The sequence below is a fragment of the Telmatherina bonti genome, assembly GCF_933228915.1.
Source record: "Telmatherina bonti genome assembly, chromosome: 5".
Taxonomy (NCBI): Eukaryota; Metazoa; Chordata; class Actinopteri; order Atheriniformes; family Telmatherinidae; genus Telmatherina; species Telmatherina bonti.
This window is the reverse complement of record NC_136623.1, coordinates 19,888,343-19,904,854: the sequence shown is the minus strand read 5'-3', so window position 1 is coordinate 19,904,854 and position 16,512 is coordinate 19,888,343. Positions and strand designations below refer to the sequence as shown.

The following is a 16,512-nucleotide window of genomic DNA, read 5'->3' as shown; positions in this document are numbered from 1 at the left end:
CCAGAGACTGTTTTATTTTAAAAATGATAAAAAGTTAGCATTGTAATAATAAATAAATTATATATATTTTAGTGTGAAAGAAAAATTCTTGCTGATATATTCTTCTATTTGTAAACTATGGTTTATATACCCTTTGAACCATTGTAAAATAGGGCTGTGTAAATAACTTACTAATTTAATTCCAGGGGGGGGGAAAACAAATGATTAAGTTATTGGGGGGAAAAAAAAGGGAAAAAAAAGAAAACAAAGAAAAGGAAAAGACTATCTGACCCTTCTGATGGGCGGAGCTTTGTCCATCATGGACCAAACACCGCCCACTTCGGATAACCGTGGATACTAAGCATGCAGTCCCCATTGTAGCTGCTAGCTAGCTAGTAGCATTAGCAAGAAGCTAGTTTCACCATTTGGCCCGACAGGATGGAAAACAGTGAGCGGTAAGTATTCAATATGAAATAGAGTGTTTCTTTGAAAGCACTTCCTGACGATACTAGAGCACCTGCCTTCCAGCTATATGCATTAGTTATTCTGCATGTGATACATTTTTCTCACTTATGCTATGCTAATAAGCTAGCTTACCATCACTTGCATCCAGCTTCGGGTTGTTTCCACCTCGCTGCCTTGTCTAAATTAAATAACGTGCATATTAATTGAGGGTAGTTTACTTGAGCACTTATTCTGACAGTAAATGTAATATCAATCTCTTTAACTGGAATAAGAGTTTCTCAATCTCCCTTTTTGAGCTAACATATTGATGGCTAATGCTTAATTCACTTCTGATGCATATTTACAGTTTTTAAAAAAAAAAAAAAAGTTTAACAGTTAAATACCAGCAGGATATGAGTTATTTATCTAAAACTATTTGTAATCATGTTTCTTCTTTTGAGGAGCGCATCATCTTTGTTTGCGTGGGTCGTAAACAAAGTAAATCCGGTACAGTTGAGTTAATAATGAAGAAAGCTGTTTTTATTCACGCGTGTTAACCCTCTGACACTACAAAGATTTATTTTATCTGTACTACATGTATACAACAACTGTAGTACCGCTTATTTTGTGTGCAACAGATTTTAGGACTGTAGTTCATATGTGAAAAATAGAAGGGGACTCAATAGATGCACACAACACAGTTGCAACATACAAGAATACAAAAAATACTATGTTTAAACAAACATAACATTTGATAAACACAACGGTGATGCAGCCTCAACAATTTGCAAATAACAAAAAAGTTATGACTTTTTATGAATCATGAATTTTGCTAATGTTCAGTTGTGTTTTCTTTTTCTGTTTATGCTTTTATTTGTTTTGCACCTTAGTGGCATCGAATATCTCTCTGTTCAGCAATTTAACTAAATAGTAAGATTAGTACTTAAAGAAAACATTTAAACACAGTATAAGTATTTTAGTTTTGTAAAGTCATGTCATGTGACAAAGCATCCCTGTGTATTCTTTCCAACCTTAGTATGGAGGTGGACAGCTGGGATCCAGGTCTGGAGGAAGAGTTTGGTGTCTCCCTGGATGAGCTGAAGAAGTGGATTGAAGAAGCTGTGGAAAAGAGTGAGATTGTACAGAAAAAAAAGGCTCAGTTGACAGAGCTTAAGGAATGGGTAGAGCAGAAAGAGGAGGAGGAAGCGAAGACTGAAATGCTTCTCAGCGATGCCAACCAGTGAGAATTAGTTTGTTTTCTTCACTAATATGTGTGTGTGTGTGTTCACAGAGGCTCATTTCAGTTCTCGTTCTTCATCTGTAGGTCTGTATTGGAGTGTGAGAAGCTGGTGAAGGCAGCTTATCAAAGGAATGGTCTTGTTTACCGTGAGAGCAGTTCAGAAGATGAGGGCGGCGGTGGAGGTGCTCTGTCCTCTGAAGTCATTGAGATAGATGATGACGATGATGATGACGTCATCGCTGTTGGCTGTTGTAAGTCCCCGTATTTCATTAACGGAGGGTTTACCATTCCCTGTTTCAATGAACTGGAAACACTGAGTTTGTTATTGTTTTCTTTCTCTTCTATTCTGCCCCATCAGTGGTTCCTCCAAAGAAGACTTTAACTCCTGCCAAAGACCCAACGGTGAGGGCAACAAAATATTTATTCTTACTTTTGTTTTCACCCAAAAATGTTTGAGATGACCTGGTCTGCACTTCAGATGAGTGCATTCAGTGATAAATGCACTTTGTGTCATTTTCTAATATTTATAAGGACTCTTCCATACAATGTCAACCATGAATGATGCAGTGTGTTTCCATTCAGTATATTTTCACTGACACTAAGCTATGACTGAAACTTGACCTGATGCCTCCATTTGTCCTGAGATTCTTCACACACTGTGTTTTATGTTGTCCACCTATGATCGGATTACAGTGGACAGATGTTGGCAGCAGGCCCGAAAAGCTTCAAGACTTCAAAACTTAAACCTTGTGATCAAAGACTGTGAATTTACTTGTATTAGGACTACATTTACAAATTTTGGAGTATTTAAGACATTCAGTATTTCACCTGCTTGGTTTAAGTTTGTGGATGTTTTAATCAAAATCAAAAGAAATATCCTTTGCAGCTTATGCTAGTTTTCTCTCAAGCACAGTGACACACACACACATAGCTGGGTTTGGGTGTTTGTCATGCATTACCTATTGATCTTCATTTGCACCACTAGTTCAAAGAAGCGTCTACAGTTCTACAGAAAACCTCCCAGCAGGTTCAGAAGTTGGTCCAAATTGTTACGAAGCCTACACAGGGTGCTCCATTGGTTCGATCTTCAGCACAACCTTCAGCTCAGTCAGGTGAGCATACACACTGAGGCCTTTGTTTTACACCTGTGTGAAATTATAATTGATACTATTTTATTTTATTTATTTTATTATTTTTACTCTGCAGGCATTCAAAGTTCAGGACCAGCAGTGTTTGTTTCCCAAGCTCCATCTCAAGCCATGACGCAGCCAAACCCTAACATGAAAGAAGATGAGCTCAAAGTTGGGATGAACATTTTAGGAAAGAAACGCACCAAGACGTGGCACAGAGGCACCCTTGTTGCTATCAACCCTGTTGGTATGTTGTTCTCTTCATCATTGTTTCTTTTCAGTCACAATTAAGGTCATCTTATTAAACATGATGTTTCAGGCTTGTTAAATGTTTTTTACTTGCTGGATTGTTTGTATGTTTTCCTAAATAAATCGCATCTTTAAAGCTGCATTCTCTCTATTTATATTCAGGAAATAGTGTATACAAGTATAAAGTGAAGTTTGATAAAGGCAAAAGTCTGCTGTCTGGAAATCATGTGGCTTTTGACTATAACCCCACACTGGAGAGCCTGTTTGTTGGAGCTCGCGTCGTCGCCAAGTACAAAGATGGCAACCTGGTTTGGCTTTATGCGGGGATTGTTGCAGAGATGCCCAACAATAAGAACCGCATGAGGTGAGTAAACATAAATCTGAAGGGTTGATGAGATGCTGATGGCTTGTGTAAGTTCATTAATGTTTATTTGTGTGATTCAGGTTTCTGATCTTCTTTGATGATGGTTATGCTTCGTATGTGATACTGCCTGAACTCTACCCAGTTTGCAGACCATGTAGGTGGATTTTTGTGTGTTTTATTTAATGATGTATACAAAAATAGAAAATGATTCCAGATTTGTGAAAAACTGGTAATGAACAAAATTATTTCTGTTCTTGTAGTAAAGCGTACTTGGGAAGATATAGAAGATGCATCTTGCCGAGACTTCATCGAGGAGTACATCTCTGCCTATCCCAGCAGGCCGATGGTGCTCCTCAAGGTTGGCCAGATAATCAAAACAGAGTGGGAGGGAACTTGGTGGAAGAGCAAAGTGGAGGAGGTGGATGGCAGCTTGGTGAAGATTCTGTTTTTGGTATGTCTTCATAAGAACTTAAGATCCAGTCATGAGTATTGAGCTTTTTCCTGTCCTGTTGTGATAGACAGTGATACCTGTAACGGCACACAAAGCCACATGTATATAGTAGCTTTTACTCAGTACCTGTGGATAATACATTCATGTTCAAAGCCCATTAAAACTTATGTAAACATTTTTCCTGAGAGAGTTAAAAAAACAAAAAAAAAAAACAAAAAAACAATCATTTTAATTTCATGACATGATCACACTCATATCAACTCACCAGAACACAGAGGCAGTGGGAGCTTGTTTTCCTGCAGCTAGACGTCCCATCTGGGGGCGATGGGAGAGAGTGTGTGATCTTGTTGTGGTTGCAGAAAAAGCTGCTGCTGGAAAAGGAAGAAGAGCTTTTCATGCTTTTTTGACTAAATCAGGATGTTTAGCGTTGGCTTAAATCCAGAATATCGGGAGGTTTGAAGTCATCTTACGTATACTTTTAAGGCTACCATCATTTGCATTATCAACCAGCTGATCTTGTTTGAGCAGGGTTAAAGCTGATTCCCCTGGTTTGTTCAGAAATGTGTTTCAGTCACAACCTTTTACCAAACGGTGGGTCTTTTGTGGTTGATGATCAAATGCCTTTTAAAGTAAATATAGGTGATCATTCACCAGTTGGACGAATAAGGACCTGGACTCTCTCCCTTCCATTTTCACTGCCAATGAGCAAAACACGTGAAAAGTCTCCATGTTAAAGCCTTATCCGCCAACTTGAAAACAGTGGTGATTTTCCCCTGAAGAGAGATTGAGCTAGTTCAGCAGATTAAATATGTCACACCAGTAAGCAAATTTTGTGACCAATTCTGTTTTACTGATATGATTTGCCAGTGTTGACTGTATATTTGCAAGAAATCTCTGGAGTGTTTCTTGTAACTCAAAAACTCCAGCCAGTGATCTGCTTTTAGAAAGCTATCTCACTTCTGTGTACAAGAAAAGACGTCTGTGTTCTGTGACCATGTCTCGCAGAGCTGCTCAATCAGACGTGAGTTAGGGGTTATACTTTGACGTAGTTATTGATTTTAACTACATCTTGCAAAATGCTGTTATGATCATGTGACATTTTTTGACTCGCCTGCATTTCTCTGTGAATAAAACAGTGCATGAAAAAGTCCAGCGCAGTGGTGTTGATTGGCAGAAACAGCGCACATAAAGAATCCTCATGCACATCTTCCTTAACAATATATGGCAAAAAACAAAGCAACATTGCTTTGTTTTGACCATCAGTAGATTCATCCATCTAAACTGTGCACCATGGTGACTTATTAAGTCTTTCTAACTGTGCCCCGATGTCATCTGCCATTCATCAGTTTGTCTTGTGGAGGTGGTAGCTGAAAGAGGAATTAATTGCCTTTAATGACAAACAAAATAATTCTGACAAGCTGAATTTCTTGTGTTGCTTGGTGTTGAACAGGATGATAAGAGGAGTGAGTGGATCTACAGAGGATCCACTAGGTTGGAGCCCATGTTCAATCTGAAAATGACGACAGCAAACACACAGGAGAAGAAGCTGGCCGGCCAACAGAGGACAAGACCTAACATGGGTAACACAGCACACCCCTACACACTGCGGTTTAATCGTATTAACTCAGAAATTATTAATGTGTGTCTTTTTTTTTCTCTTTTTTTTTTTTTAACATACAATTAATAGATAATTACTAGTACACTTTGAACAGCCTTTTTAGTGAAACCAACTTAAAGGTTCTTGTTTGATGAAATTAATTATTGACTTCTTAATTAACTTTTAATTTCCAGGGGCATTAAGAAGTAAAGGCCCTGTAGTTCAGTACACTGGAGTTGAACATGTTGGAGGGTCTCCTGTCAAAGCACCACCTGCCTCTCCCAGTCAGCCTCCAACAATGCAGCCGCTTCAACAGCGCCCACAACCTCAGCAACCCCAGCAAACCCCTCCACCAACCCCACAACCTCCACAACTTCCACAGCCTCCACGTGTTGAGTAAGTATACTCAATAAACATGACACAGTCACAATTAAAGGCTTCATAAAATGGTGCCAGAATAGAAGCACTGCATTTCAAAGGCTCAGTTGGGATTCATAATTTGGATTGAGGGAGAAATGAAAAGAGAAATATTTTTGTCCCTACTTTATTTCCATATGGAACTGCATGTTAACTAAATAACAACACCCTGCATATGTCAGTTTGCACTGTCTTAAACTGCTTTCAATAATACACTAGAGCCCTGAAATGTTCTGGACCAAATGTAGGCATCTACATCATTCAGTCAGGACATACAGTCAAGATTTTCCCTACCTCATTGTGCATATATACTGATATAAACACAAGAAGAAGCCTCCTCTGATATTCCCACTGAAGCTTGTTACATATTTCACAAGAAGTAAGAACTTAAGTCTTCCTCTTAAGGTTGGAAGGACTGGAATAAAGTTATCTTTGGCCCAGTCAGTTCATAATCCACGAGAATCTTTGTCTGCTACTGGGTGGGGGGGTGGGGGTTGCTGCAGAGGGACGTCTGTGTTTTAATGTGCAATTGAACCAGTAATTTCATGTTTAATAGGAAACTGTGTCCTCGACAAGGCAGGGTTTTGAACCCAAGTCTGTATCCGTGTGTTTAAATGCTGTGAGCTGTACACATTTTTTATATTTTCTCACCGCATCAATCAGCTCTTCTGTTGAACTGCGTATCAGCAAGAAGTGAAACTTTCTGTGTCGTTCTTCTCCATATTAACCACGCCCACCTTAAAATGTCTGGCCAATCACACAATACTTCTCCTAGCCCTGCGAGAAGAAAGTTGTGTCGACAACAAGCTGCAAGATGTCCTCAATAACAAAGTCATGTCATTTTGTACTCATGGCCTCAAGAGCAAGAAAAAAGATTGCTTCCTGTGGAGTATGTAACAGTTGTTGGGGATACTGTCATTACATTGTTTCACAATAATATCAGTATTAAACAATAGGATTGATTAATTGTAACAATTCCTCAATATTGTCACAGATGAGTGCAACTTGCACATGGAAAGACAACAAAGTTATTTGAAATATTAAATGAGTCATCCTGCTGCCATCATGAATGTGAGGCTTTAAAACTGTCAGAATTTTCCCAAATAAGGAGAATAATATGGTTTTTAGTGGATTCTATTCACTGGTGTAACGAGGCACCTACATGCCCAAACATGTTCATCCTTTCCTCTAAAAATCTTTGCTGTTTATTAATGAGAACAGCTTTTGGGAGGTGATTGGGACATGTCCTGATTTAATCATTTTCAGAGATGCAGCGGAAGGAAATGAGCACCATTTTTTCCAGAAAATATTTTATCATTTGGTATTTTGATCCGGATAATGGAAAGCACTTCACTTTCCATGATCATGCTCCATCTCAAGCCGTGGCGCAGGTGTAGTGTGGGTTATACACAGGTATAGTGATGTGAAATGTGGACAAGTTTCCTGCAGGGTCATTTTTATTTTCCTAGCAAAGAAAAGACATGATATGCTTGTCTCTCCTTCTCAATGGCTAGAAATAGTTATTTGGATTTAGCATCATCTTACTCCCTCATGTCAACAATCTGAAGATACGTCACCGTGTAAAAAATAAATGAACTAAATGGAGAGGTTACTAAAGAGGTTTAAATCAGAAAATTGACCTTGGAATCTTTATTCCCCCAACACAGTGAATCAGTCCCAATGATCTAGGATCAGTAGTGATGTAAATGTGCATTTTCTGTTGGACTGGTTACAGTCTGTATGAAGAAGCTCGCATATCTTCTATTGCTGCATCAGGAGTTTGGGGTGTTTTTTTACTTATATATTTAAACATATTTTTCTTTGCTTTATTGAAGGAATAAACATCAGATGGCAAAGAAAAGTACTTCTCCATTTATCCCTGGAGTGGGAGGCACACATGCCTCTAAAATGATGCAGGCCAACAGTTCCAGCAACCTGTCAAGGTGAGGTAACCTTTTATTACAACCTTGTAAATAAAGTGTGCACAAAAAGTAGATGCAGGATCATTCCAGAGACACATTTGTTGACTTGTTTACAAATTAACAGGGACATTTTTTTTGTCTTTGTCCATAGTTACATATTGGAAAATGCTTTACACAGCAGCACATTTTTAAAATGTACATAATCTCAATACTGAAAACACTTGAGTGGAGCCGTGTTGAAGTGCATAACAAACAGAATATGACGCAATAAAAAAATGGAAATGATTACATTGTTGACAGGAATTTATAGAATTCCTACTTTTAAAAAAAAAACACTCCTTCCAACATTGATGCCAGCATATTTTGATGATGTGTTTTCTTAGTATCTTTTTTTTAAGCTTCCCTAATTTGTCACAGTTAAGGTAATAATATAATTTCTTTTTTTTTTTTCTTTTTTTTTTTTTCAACAGTGGAAAAATGTTGAATACTCCAAATACTCCTATACCCACTTTCACACAATCGTATCAGAGGCAGGTAGTTCCTGTCCCTTCTCCCGTGCAACACGCGATGGTTGCCATCCCTCAACAGCCTTCATACAGAGCCCCAACAGACCGCATCTTCTACCTGGCACACACATGTCAGCCTGCGTGTCTGAATCGTGTCCGACCAGAAAAACCAGACACGCACAGAGGAAAGAACCCCCTCCTCACACCATTACTGTATGATTTTAGACGTATGACAGGACGGCGCAAAGTCAATCGCAAGGTAAGCACCAGCAAGAATCCGTACTGGGAACACTGATCGGTTTTCTTGTATAACTTCTCCCTTTTACATCTCCACCTTTCAGATGTCTTTCCATGTGATCTACAAGGCTCCATGTGGACTTTGCCTGCGTAACATGGGAGAGATCCAACACTACCTCTTCCAGACCCGCTGTGACTTTATATTTTTAGAGATGTTCTGTCTAGACCCCTATGTGCTTGTTGATCGGCCCTTCCAGCCACAAAGGCCTTTTTATTACATTCCTGACATCACTGGTGGAAAAGAGGACATCCCACTCTCCTGTGTCAATGAGATTGATACCACCCCGCCACCGAAAGTAGCATACAGTAAGACCTACACTGGAATTGTTACAAAACTGACATTACTTTGATTTTGTTCAAATTAATTAGACTGATTAAATTATTATTTATTTAGATAACAAGATGAGATTAGATGATTTTTCTGAAGATTTCAGGGAGAACATTTTATGCAGCCTATTTAGGTCTTGGAAACTATTTATAGCCATTGTAATATGTAAAATCTTTGTGTAAAGCTGATAGACTCCAGTCAATGTTTATCCTGCAACTTGTTTAATCTCGACAGTAATCTCCTGGCAGCAATGGTCATCTCTCATAGTGGTAGAAAAAATAATTGGTTTAAGAATTGAAAAGGCACTTGTAGGTCTCAATCTGATGCTTTCTTAATAACATGTATTTGAAACCACAGAGGAGACAAACAGAAATGTGTAAAAGACTTCAGACCATTATCAATTCTCCACTGCATAAAAAACAAACGAATCTGCGGGAATGATAAACAAATGAATTCCACCGCTGCTCCTCAACATCAAACAGGAGAGCCTTAGCCCTGAATCAGTGTGTGCTTACGCACATCAAGCTGGTGTGGTGGAATCAGCAGTTTGGTTGGTGGGAGTGTTGAGTTTCATGATGCAGGCTTTATGTGTACAAGCATTCATCAACATGGGGCTCTTCCATTTCCATTACTGCTGCCTGGATGTAGGAACATCAGCTGATGAACAAGCATCCATTTACACATCTGTCCTTACATATATGACAACAATGTTAAACAAAGGTGCATCGGTCCTGGAATGAAAAGGCATGCGGATGAGTCGTACTGCGTGGAAGCCTCATCCTGCTTGCTGCCACAGTCCTACCAGCTTTCTGCTTCCCCCATAGCACGTGTTTCCTTCTCTACTTGTTTACTGTCTTGCTTTTAAATGGCTAGGTTTCAGAGTTAAAAGCAATGGTTAAGATTTGAATTACATTTAAATGTGAAGGTTGACATATTGAATAATAACAGAGAATTTAAAACATATCAATTCAACTTCAATTTAACTTTATTTGTGTAGCACCACTTCACAACAATGTTGTCACAGGGCACTTTACATACACGAGTCAACATACACATCAATTCAAGCCAATTCATACATAGCCTATAATAGAAACCAACTGATTGCATCGAGTCATGACTTCGATCCAATCCCCCATCCTGAGCATGCACGCACCGACAGTGGGAAGGAAAAAACTCCCCTTTAACAGGAAAAAAAACCTCCGGCAGAACCCGGCTCAGGATGGACAGCCATCTGCCTCAACTGGTTGGGGTGGTGAGGACAGGAAAGACAGATCAACATGTACAACTGCACTTATTCAGGAAGACCTGCGGAAAAAAAGGAGAAATAAGTTAGAGACGGCAATATTGGCATATATTTATACATTAATATATTAGAGAAATGGAATACATATCAACATGGTTATGACTTACATCTTCAATTTTTTATGGCTTATAATTCTCATCATGTTACATGAAAGCTGCTCTAAAGGAAATAAAGCCTGAAGATACGGAAGCCTCTAACAATACATACCTATAGATTGCTATACTGCTTTATTTAGGAGATGAGAAAGACCTTCCATGCATCATTCTGCAGTGATCAGGTTTACAGATGTGGAAACTAAGCTTTTTAAATGTTCAGATGTTAAAATGATCCTTTTGGGGAAAAAGATTTCCTTTGCGTAAGCTTGATTGATTATGTAATCAACTGGTGAATCATGTTGTGTTCTTTTTAAGGTAAAGAGCGTATTCCTGAAGATGGAGTATTTATCAACACTAGTGCAGACTTCCTGGTTGGCTGTGATTGTACCGACGGCTGTCGAGACAAGTTTGTGAAGCTCTTTCTTTGTGAAGCTCCATTTTTCATGTCTCATATCCAGTATTCTGACTTTTTGTCATGAGCCGTCATTATCCTTATGTCTAATTTCCAGGTCTAAATGCTCTTGCCACCAGCTGACACTACAGGCTACAGCTTGTACACCAGGGGCACAGGTCAACCAAAATGCAGGATATGCGTATAAGCGATTGGAGGAGTGCCTCCCTACAGGGTGAGACATTGTGCGCGCGCGCGCGCACACACACACACACACACACACACACACACACACACACACACACACACACACACACACACACACTTGTGGAATCTGCAGAAAGATAATTACTGTTGAGCAGAAGGCTTGGTACTCCTGTATTTAAGAGGCGATTATCTCTTCATTCCTCTCTTTTTCTCATTCTCTTTCAGGATTTACGAGTGTAATAAAAGGTGCAAATGCTCTGCTCAGCTGTGCACTAACCGGCTGGTGCAGCACGGCCTGCAGGTCCGTCTTCAGCTCTTTAAGACGCAGAACAAAGGCTGGGGCATCCGGTGTCTGGATGATGTGGCCAAGGGCTCATTTGTCTGCATTTATGCTGGTGGGAATGGACTTCTAAGAATTTATGAATGATGGAAAGTGGCTCAGGCAGACCTCCTTCATTAAAGACTTTCTCCTTTTAAATTTTTTTTTTTTTTCTTGCCACTTCAACAGGTAAAATCTTGACAGATGACTTTGCTGATAAAGAAGGTCTAGAGATGGGTGATGAGTATTTTGCCAATCTGGACCACATAGAAAGTGTGGAAAACTTCAAGGAGGGCTATGAAAGTGAGGCTCACTGTTCAGACAGCGAGGGAAGCGGCGTGGACGTGTCCAGGATAAAAATCCAGCCATCTGCTTTAGTAGCAGGCAGTTCTGGGGGTCGACAGCTAAAGAAGGGTGAGTTAAAAAAGAAAAAGTAAATCTGAAGGTGTGAGATTGAGGCAGTCACCGTCAGTAGGCTGATTATTAGAACTGGCTGATTGATTTTTTTTTTTTTTTTTAAAGTTAAAACTGTTTTTCCCCCTTCACTAATCAGTAAATATGACAGTCTGTCTGAGGTAATCAGCCAATATCTTTTAAATCCTTAAAAAAAACTCTCAACAAACAAAAAAATATGATGCACAGCAATCACTATCTGCCAAGGAAACTGCAATCTGCACTTTTATACTTATCAGACATGAGAAGTTTCACTGCTTTCTCTTGTCACGATGCTCACGGTAATGTTTTCATTCTCTGCATGGTTTTTCATGGGGTGTTTTGGTCTCGCAGCCCAAAGCTCAAGCACATCTGACGACAGCAATGATGACGATGAGAAAGACTCAAAGAGCGAAGATGAAAGTGACAGTTCTGACGACACGTTTGTGAAAGACAACTACTACAGCTCCAGCTCTGTGTGGAGGAGTTACACCACACGTGGGCAACTCAAAGGCAACAAAGAAGGTAAACTAGTTGTGTTGTTCAGCTGAAATGATTATAGTTAATTGTTGCAACAAACTCTTGTTTTTGTAGTGGTCAGATCGTATACATCACACTTCAAGCTTTTTCTTTCTGTTTTCATTTTAATTCAGACTTTATTTCCATTTTTCTTTTTTTCACTAAACAGTTGAACTCAAGAGATGACCTTGCCGAGACGCATTTATTTACATTTGCACCATTACTTTTGTCATGCTTTAGCTTCGTATCTCTAAATCCCAACAACAGAGAGCGAGAAGATTAAAACCCAAAACATTCAAAATGATGCCAAGCTGAAGGCTAAAACATTTAGCATTGGGTTTGTAATGTTATATATAAACTTTGGACAAGTATGCACATGGGGAGTCACACATGTCTTTCTGAGACAGCGAGGTAAATGGTTGAAATAGTTGAATGTGCTGACAACAAAAACACACAAAAATTATTAATGAAAATCAAATGTATCAACCCATGAAGGTTTGGATTTGGAGTCATACTCAATTTTAAAGTGGAAAAACGCACTACAAGCTGATCCAACTTTGATGTAATGTCCTTTAAACAAGTCAAAATGAGGCTCAGTAGTGTGTGTGGCCTCCACATGCCTGTATGACCTCCCTACAACGTCTGGGCATGCTCCTGATGAGGTGGCGCATGTTTTCCTGAGGGATCTCCTCCCAGACCTGGACTAAAGCATCTGCCAACTCCTGGACAGTCTGTGGTGCAACTTGGTGTTGGTGGATGGAGCGAGACATGATGTTCCAGATGTGCTCAATTGGATTCAGGTCTGGGGAACACATGGGGACACATGTACATGTGTGGCCTGCTGGAGCTCATTTAGCAGGGCTCTGGCAGTGCTCCTCCTCCTCTTCCTCCTCCTCCTCCTCCTGGCTTGTCTCCTGGTAGCACCTCCAAGCTCTGGACACTACACTGACAGACACAGCAAACCTTTTTGCCACAGCTCACATTGATGTGCCATCCTGGATGAGCTGCACTACCTGAGCCACTTGTGTGGGTTGTAGACTCCGTCTCATGCTACCACTAGAGTGAAAGCACCGCCAGCATTTAAAAGTGACCAAAACATCAGCCAGAAAGCATCAGAACTGAGAAGTGGTCTGTGGTCACCACCTGCAGAACCACTCCTTTATTGGGTGTGTCTTGAAATTGCCTATAATTTCCACCTGTTGTCTATTTCATTTGCATAACAGCATGTGAAATTGATTGTCAATCAGTGTTGCTTCCTAAGTGGACAGTTTGTGTGTTGTTTCTTTAAACTTAACCATCCACCTTCCTGTTGCAGGGAGTCAGGACAGTAAAGATGGACTGAGTGTCTCCACCAGAGAACAAGATGATGAGAAGCCACCATCCATGCCAGAGGAGACGGGGAAGAGTAAAGTGGCTTTGTGGCTAACAAGCCAGGGTCTGAAGAAGGTATGTAAATTTAATAAGTGCATTCAAGGGATTTAAGTTCAATAGTAAAAAATTTTTTTTTTTTTTTTTTTTTTTTTTTTTAAAGTTAATTAGATGATAATTAATATATATTTCTTCTTAAGCTGAGAATATACTTTTTTGCAATTACATATACTTTTTTTTTTTTATTGTGGCTGCTTCGTATATTTTGTGTTTCTTTTTGGTGTTATTTTTTTTAACCTCCTTAGAAATTAATGCAACATGTTCAGAACCTGCAGTGTGCAAATAAACAACAGAAGGAGTGTAGGGACCAGTTTGACTACTTGTAAAGTCACAGGGTCAGCACCAGTAAAAACAAAAATAAAAAACGGTTGTCTGTGAGCAAAAGGTGAAAGAGCAGATATATTCTCAATCTTCCATCATGGATATGTTTTTTTAATTTATTTTTTTAATATCATCAAAGTAAAGGTTGCTTGTGTTCTAGATGATTAGTTTTTTTTATTTTATTGCATAACTGATTGATAACCCTTTCTTTACTGTTTTCCATGACAGGAAACTGGAGACAGCAAGAGGTCAGAAATGCCAAAAAGTGTTTTGGAGTTATATTTATTTTAAACATATTTGTTCAGATATGTTTACCAGTAATCAATAATACCACTTAGATACTGATTTATTTTTTTTCTCTATATGTTTTGCAGTCAAATAAAGTCTGAACCAGTGAAGAAGCAGGAGAAACAGGATGTGATGACTCTCTCTGACAGTGATGATGTTCAGACCATCAGCTCAGGATCTGAAGACAACAAGGAGAGAGAGAAAGTCACACCAGGTAAACAGAGCCGAGGATAAAATCTGATTCTACTCCGTGTGGCTTCTGATCGTTTCCACATTATGTTCTTTTCTTTTTTTTCTCCTCCCGTCTCTGGCTCAGGTGTGACCAAAAAGCAGGTGGCAGTGAAATCCACTCGGGGCATCGCCCTAAAAAACAGCCACAGCATGATGGTAAAAACTGGTGCATCTGGAGGCATGGGAGGGTCAGGGAGTCAGGGAGGGAAACCTGGACACCAGGGGCAGAGTGGCGGAGCTGGAGAAAACGCTCCTAAAAACACCCGCCTCTTCTTTGATGGTGAAGAATCCTGTTACATCATTGACGCCAAGTTGGAAGGAAATCTTGGGCGGTACCTCAATGTAAGATGTTGAAATGTGCAGAGTAACTATTTATTGCCTTGAAGCTACTGGCCTGCTCTCTTACACTGTCTTCCATTACTTCTCTGTTACAGCACAGCTGCAGCCCTAACCTTTTTGTCCAGAATGTGTTTGTGGACACACACGACTTACGGTTCCCCTGGGTGGCGTTCTTTGCCAGCAAGTAAGTTTGTTTTCCATCAGATTTGTCATCAGTTCAGGAGTTAAGATCCTTAAACACACACAGCCAATTGTCAGTATGTTTTCTTTTTGTGTTTGACAGTTAGGACTAAATTTGTGTGATTGACAGTAATGGCTTTAACCAGTCAGGATACATGCTTCTGCAACATCACAATGCTGCAGACATGATGGTCTCGTTTATTTCTTGTCTCAAAACCAGCATGATTCAGCAGAGGAGCTAGTTGGTCAACAAGGTGAAAGTTTAAAGGTTTTCATTAGAGCTATTTTGTTCAGGAGTGTGTTGTTCTTTTTAAAAGTGGTTTAGAGATGTAAAAGTAGATTAATCCAACTTATCTTTCTCATGAAATTATTTTTTATGTTTTTATTTGAAAGCTTAGTCACACTTAATGACTTACCTAAAATTTTTAACATTTTTCTTTTTTTATTCTACATTTTGCCATCAATTATTGTTTTTTATTAACTTCCAGGATGTGTTGTTTATGTGAAGTGTTGAGCAGTAATGCTGCATAAATGGTAGAAATGGATTTTGACGGCAGAGAAATGGGAGTGATTTGCAGCAATGATCCAAAGATAGACTTCAGTCTGTTAACTCAGCAGGATCAGCCTCGCTGCTGTCTGGAAGTCTCGGGATGTTGTGGTTGTTTCACATTCGGACTCATCATTCAGTTTTGTAGCACAAGAATAGTCTGTAACAGTATTCTTGTTATTAAAATTTATGGTTGCTTAAAGTAATCAAAGATGTCGTACAATTAAATCGGAAGTGTTTTGTTATTTGCTTCTCATTAATGCACTCATAATTTGTCACGCAAACCAGACACAAGAAGTCTACTTGAAACTGTACCAAGCCCTCTTCCATCAGTGATGGTGACGTTTTCTCCATGGTAGCATTTTGATGATGCTTTTGTCCTTACACTTGTCTTTGTTGTTGTGCAGGCGGATCCGGGCTGGCACGGAGCTGACCTGGGACTACAACTATGAAGTAGGCAGCGTGGAGGGTAAAGAGCTGCTCTGCTGCTGTGGATCCACAGAGTGCAGAGGAAGGCTACTGTGATCCATAAAGACTTGTGCTAAAACTGTTGGAAACAAACAAACAAAAAAAAAAGACCCTCAGCCCTGTAGATTAGTCTTTTTTTTTTTCTTTTATAAAAAAAAAACAACTATTAATTTTTATTACATCTGTCTTGTGTTGCTTTTACAATTCCATGTTTCCCAAATTGTCTCTTGTGTCCACGACGTTTTCTTTACAGCTAAATAAAAACTGCTTGAATAACAACTCCTGAATCTGCATCTGCACCAGAAAATGTCAATAAAACCAGTTATTTACATTTGAATATTTTCATTTGGCATCCACTTCCTTTGTTATACACTTATAATTTATTATTAGTTATACTGTAAGAGTTTTAAAGTTAGGAATGAAAATCCTTTCATCATATGGATCAAAGTCTACCTCTTTTATCCTTAAAGCAAGTGGAGTCAATTCACCAATCAGCTTCCTTCGAATAAAATAAACATTA

The 16,512-nt window shown here is 39.2% G+C and overlaps 1 protein-coding gene across 1 annotated transcript; it reads left to right on the top strand.

Annotated features, from left to right (window-relative positions):
* Positions 1-1,460: 1,460 nt before the first annotated feature.
* Positions 1,461-16,287, top strand: setdb1b (SET domain bifurcated histone lysine methyltransferase 1b; the record flags this gene model as incomplete). Its single annotated transcript, XM_079240049.1, has 24 exons — positions 1,461-1,663; positions 1,748-1,914; positions 2,022-2,065; positions 2,649-2,775; positions 2,870-3,040; positions 3,205-3,406; positions 3,487-3,560; positions 3,667-3,857; positions 5,308-5,437; positions 5,649-5,850; positions 7,707-7,814; positions 8,264-8,558; positions 8,641-8,902; positions 10,638-10,728; positions 10,832-10,948; positions 11,146-11,315; positions 11,429-11,653; positions 12,026-12,196; positions 13,506-13,636; positions 14,168-14,187; positions 14,314-14,441; positions 14,544-14,800; positions 14,893-14,981; positions 15,932-16,287. The coding sequence occupies 24 exons, from the start codon at positions 1,461-1,463 to the stop codon at positions 16,047-16,049; spliced, it is 3,693 nt and encodes a 1,230-aa protein (XP_079096175.1). The 3' UTR covers positions 16,050-16,287.
* Positions 16,288-16,512: the final 225 nt, after the last annotated feature.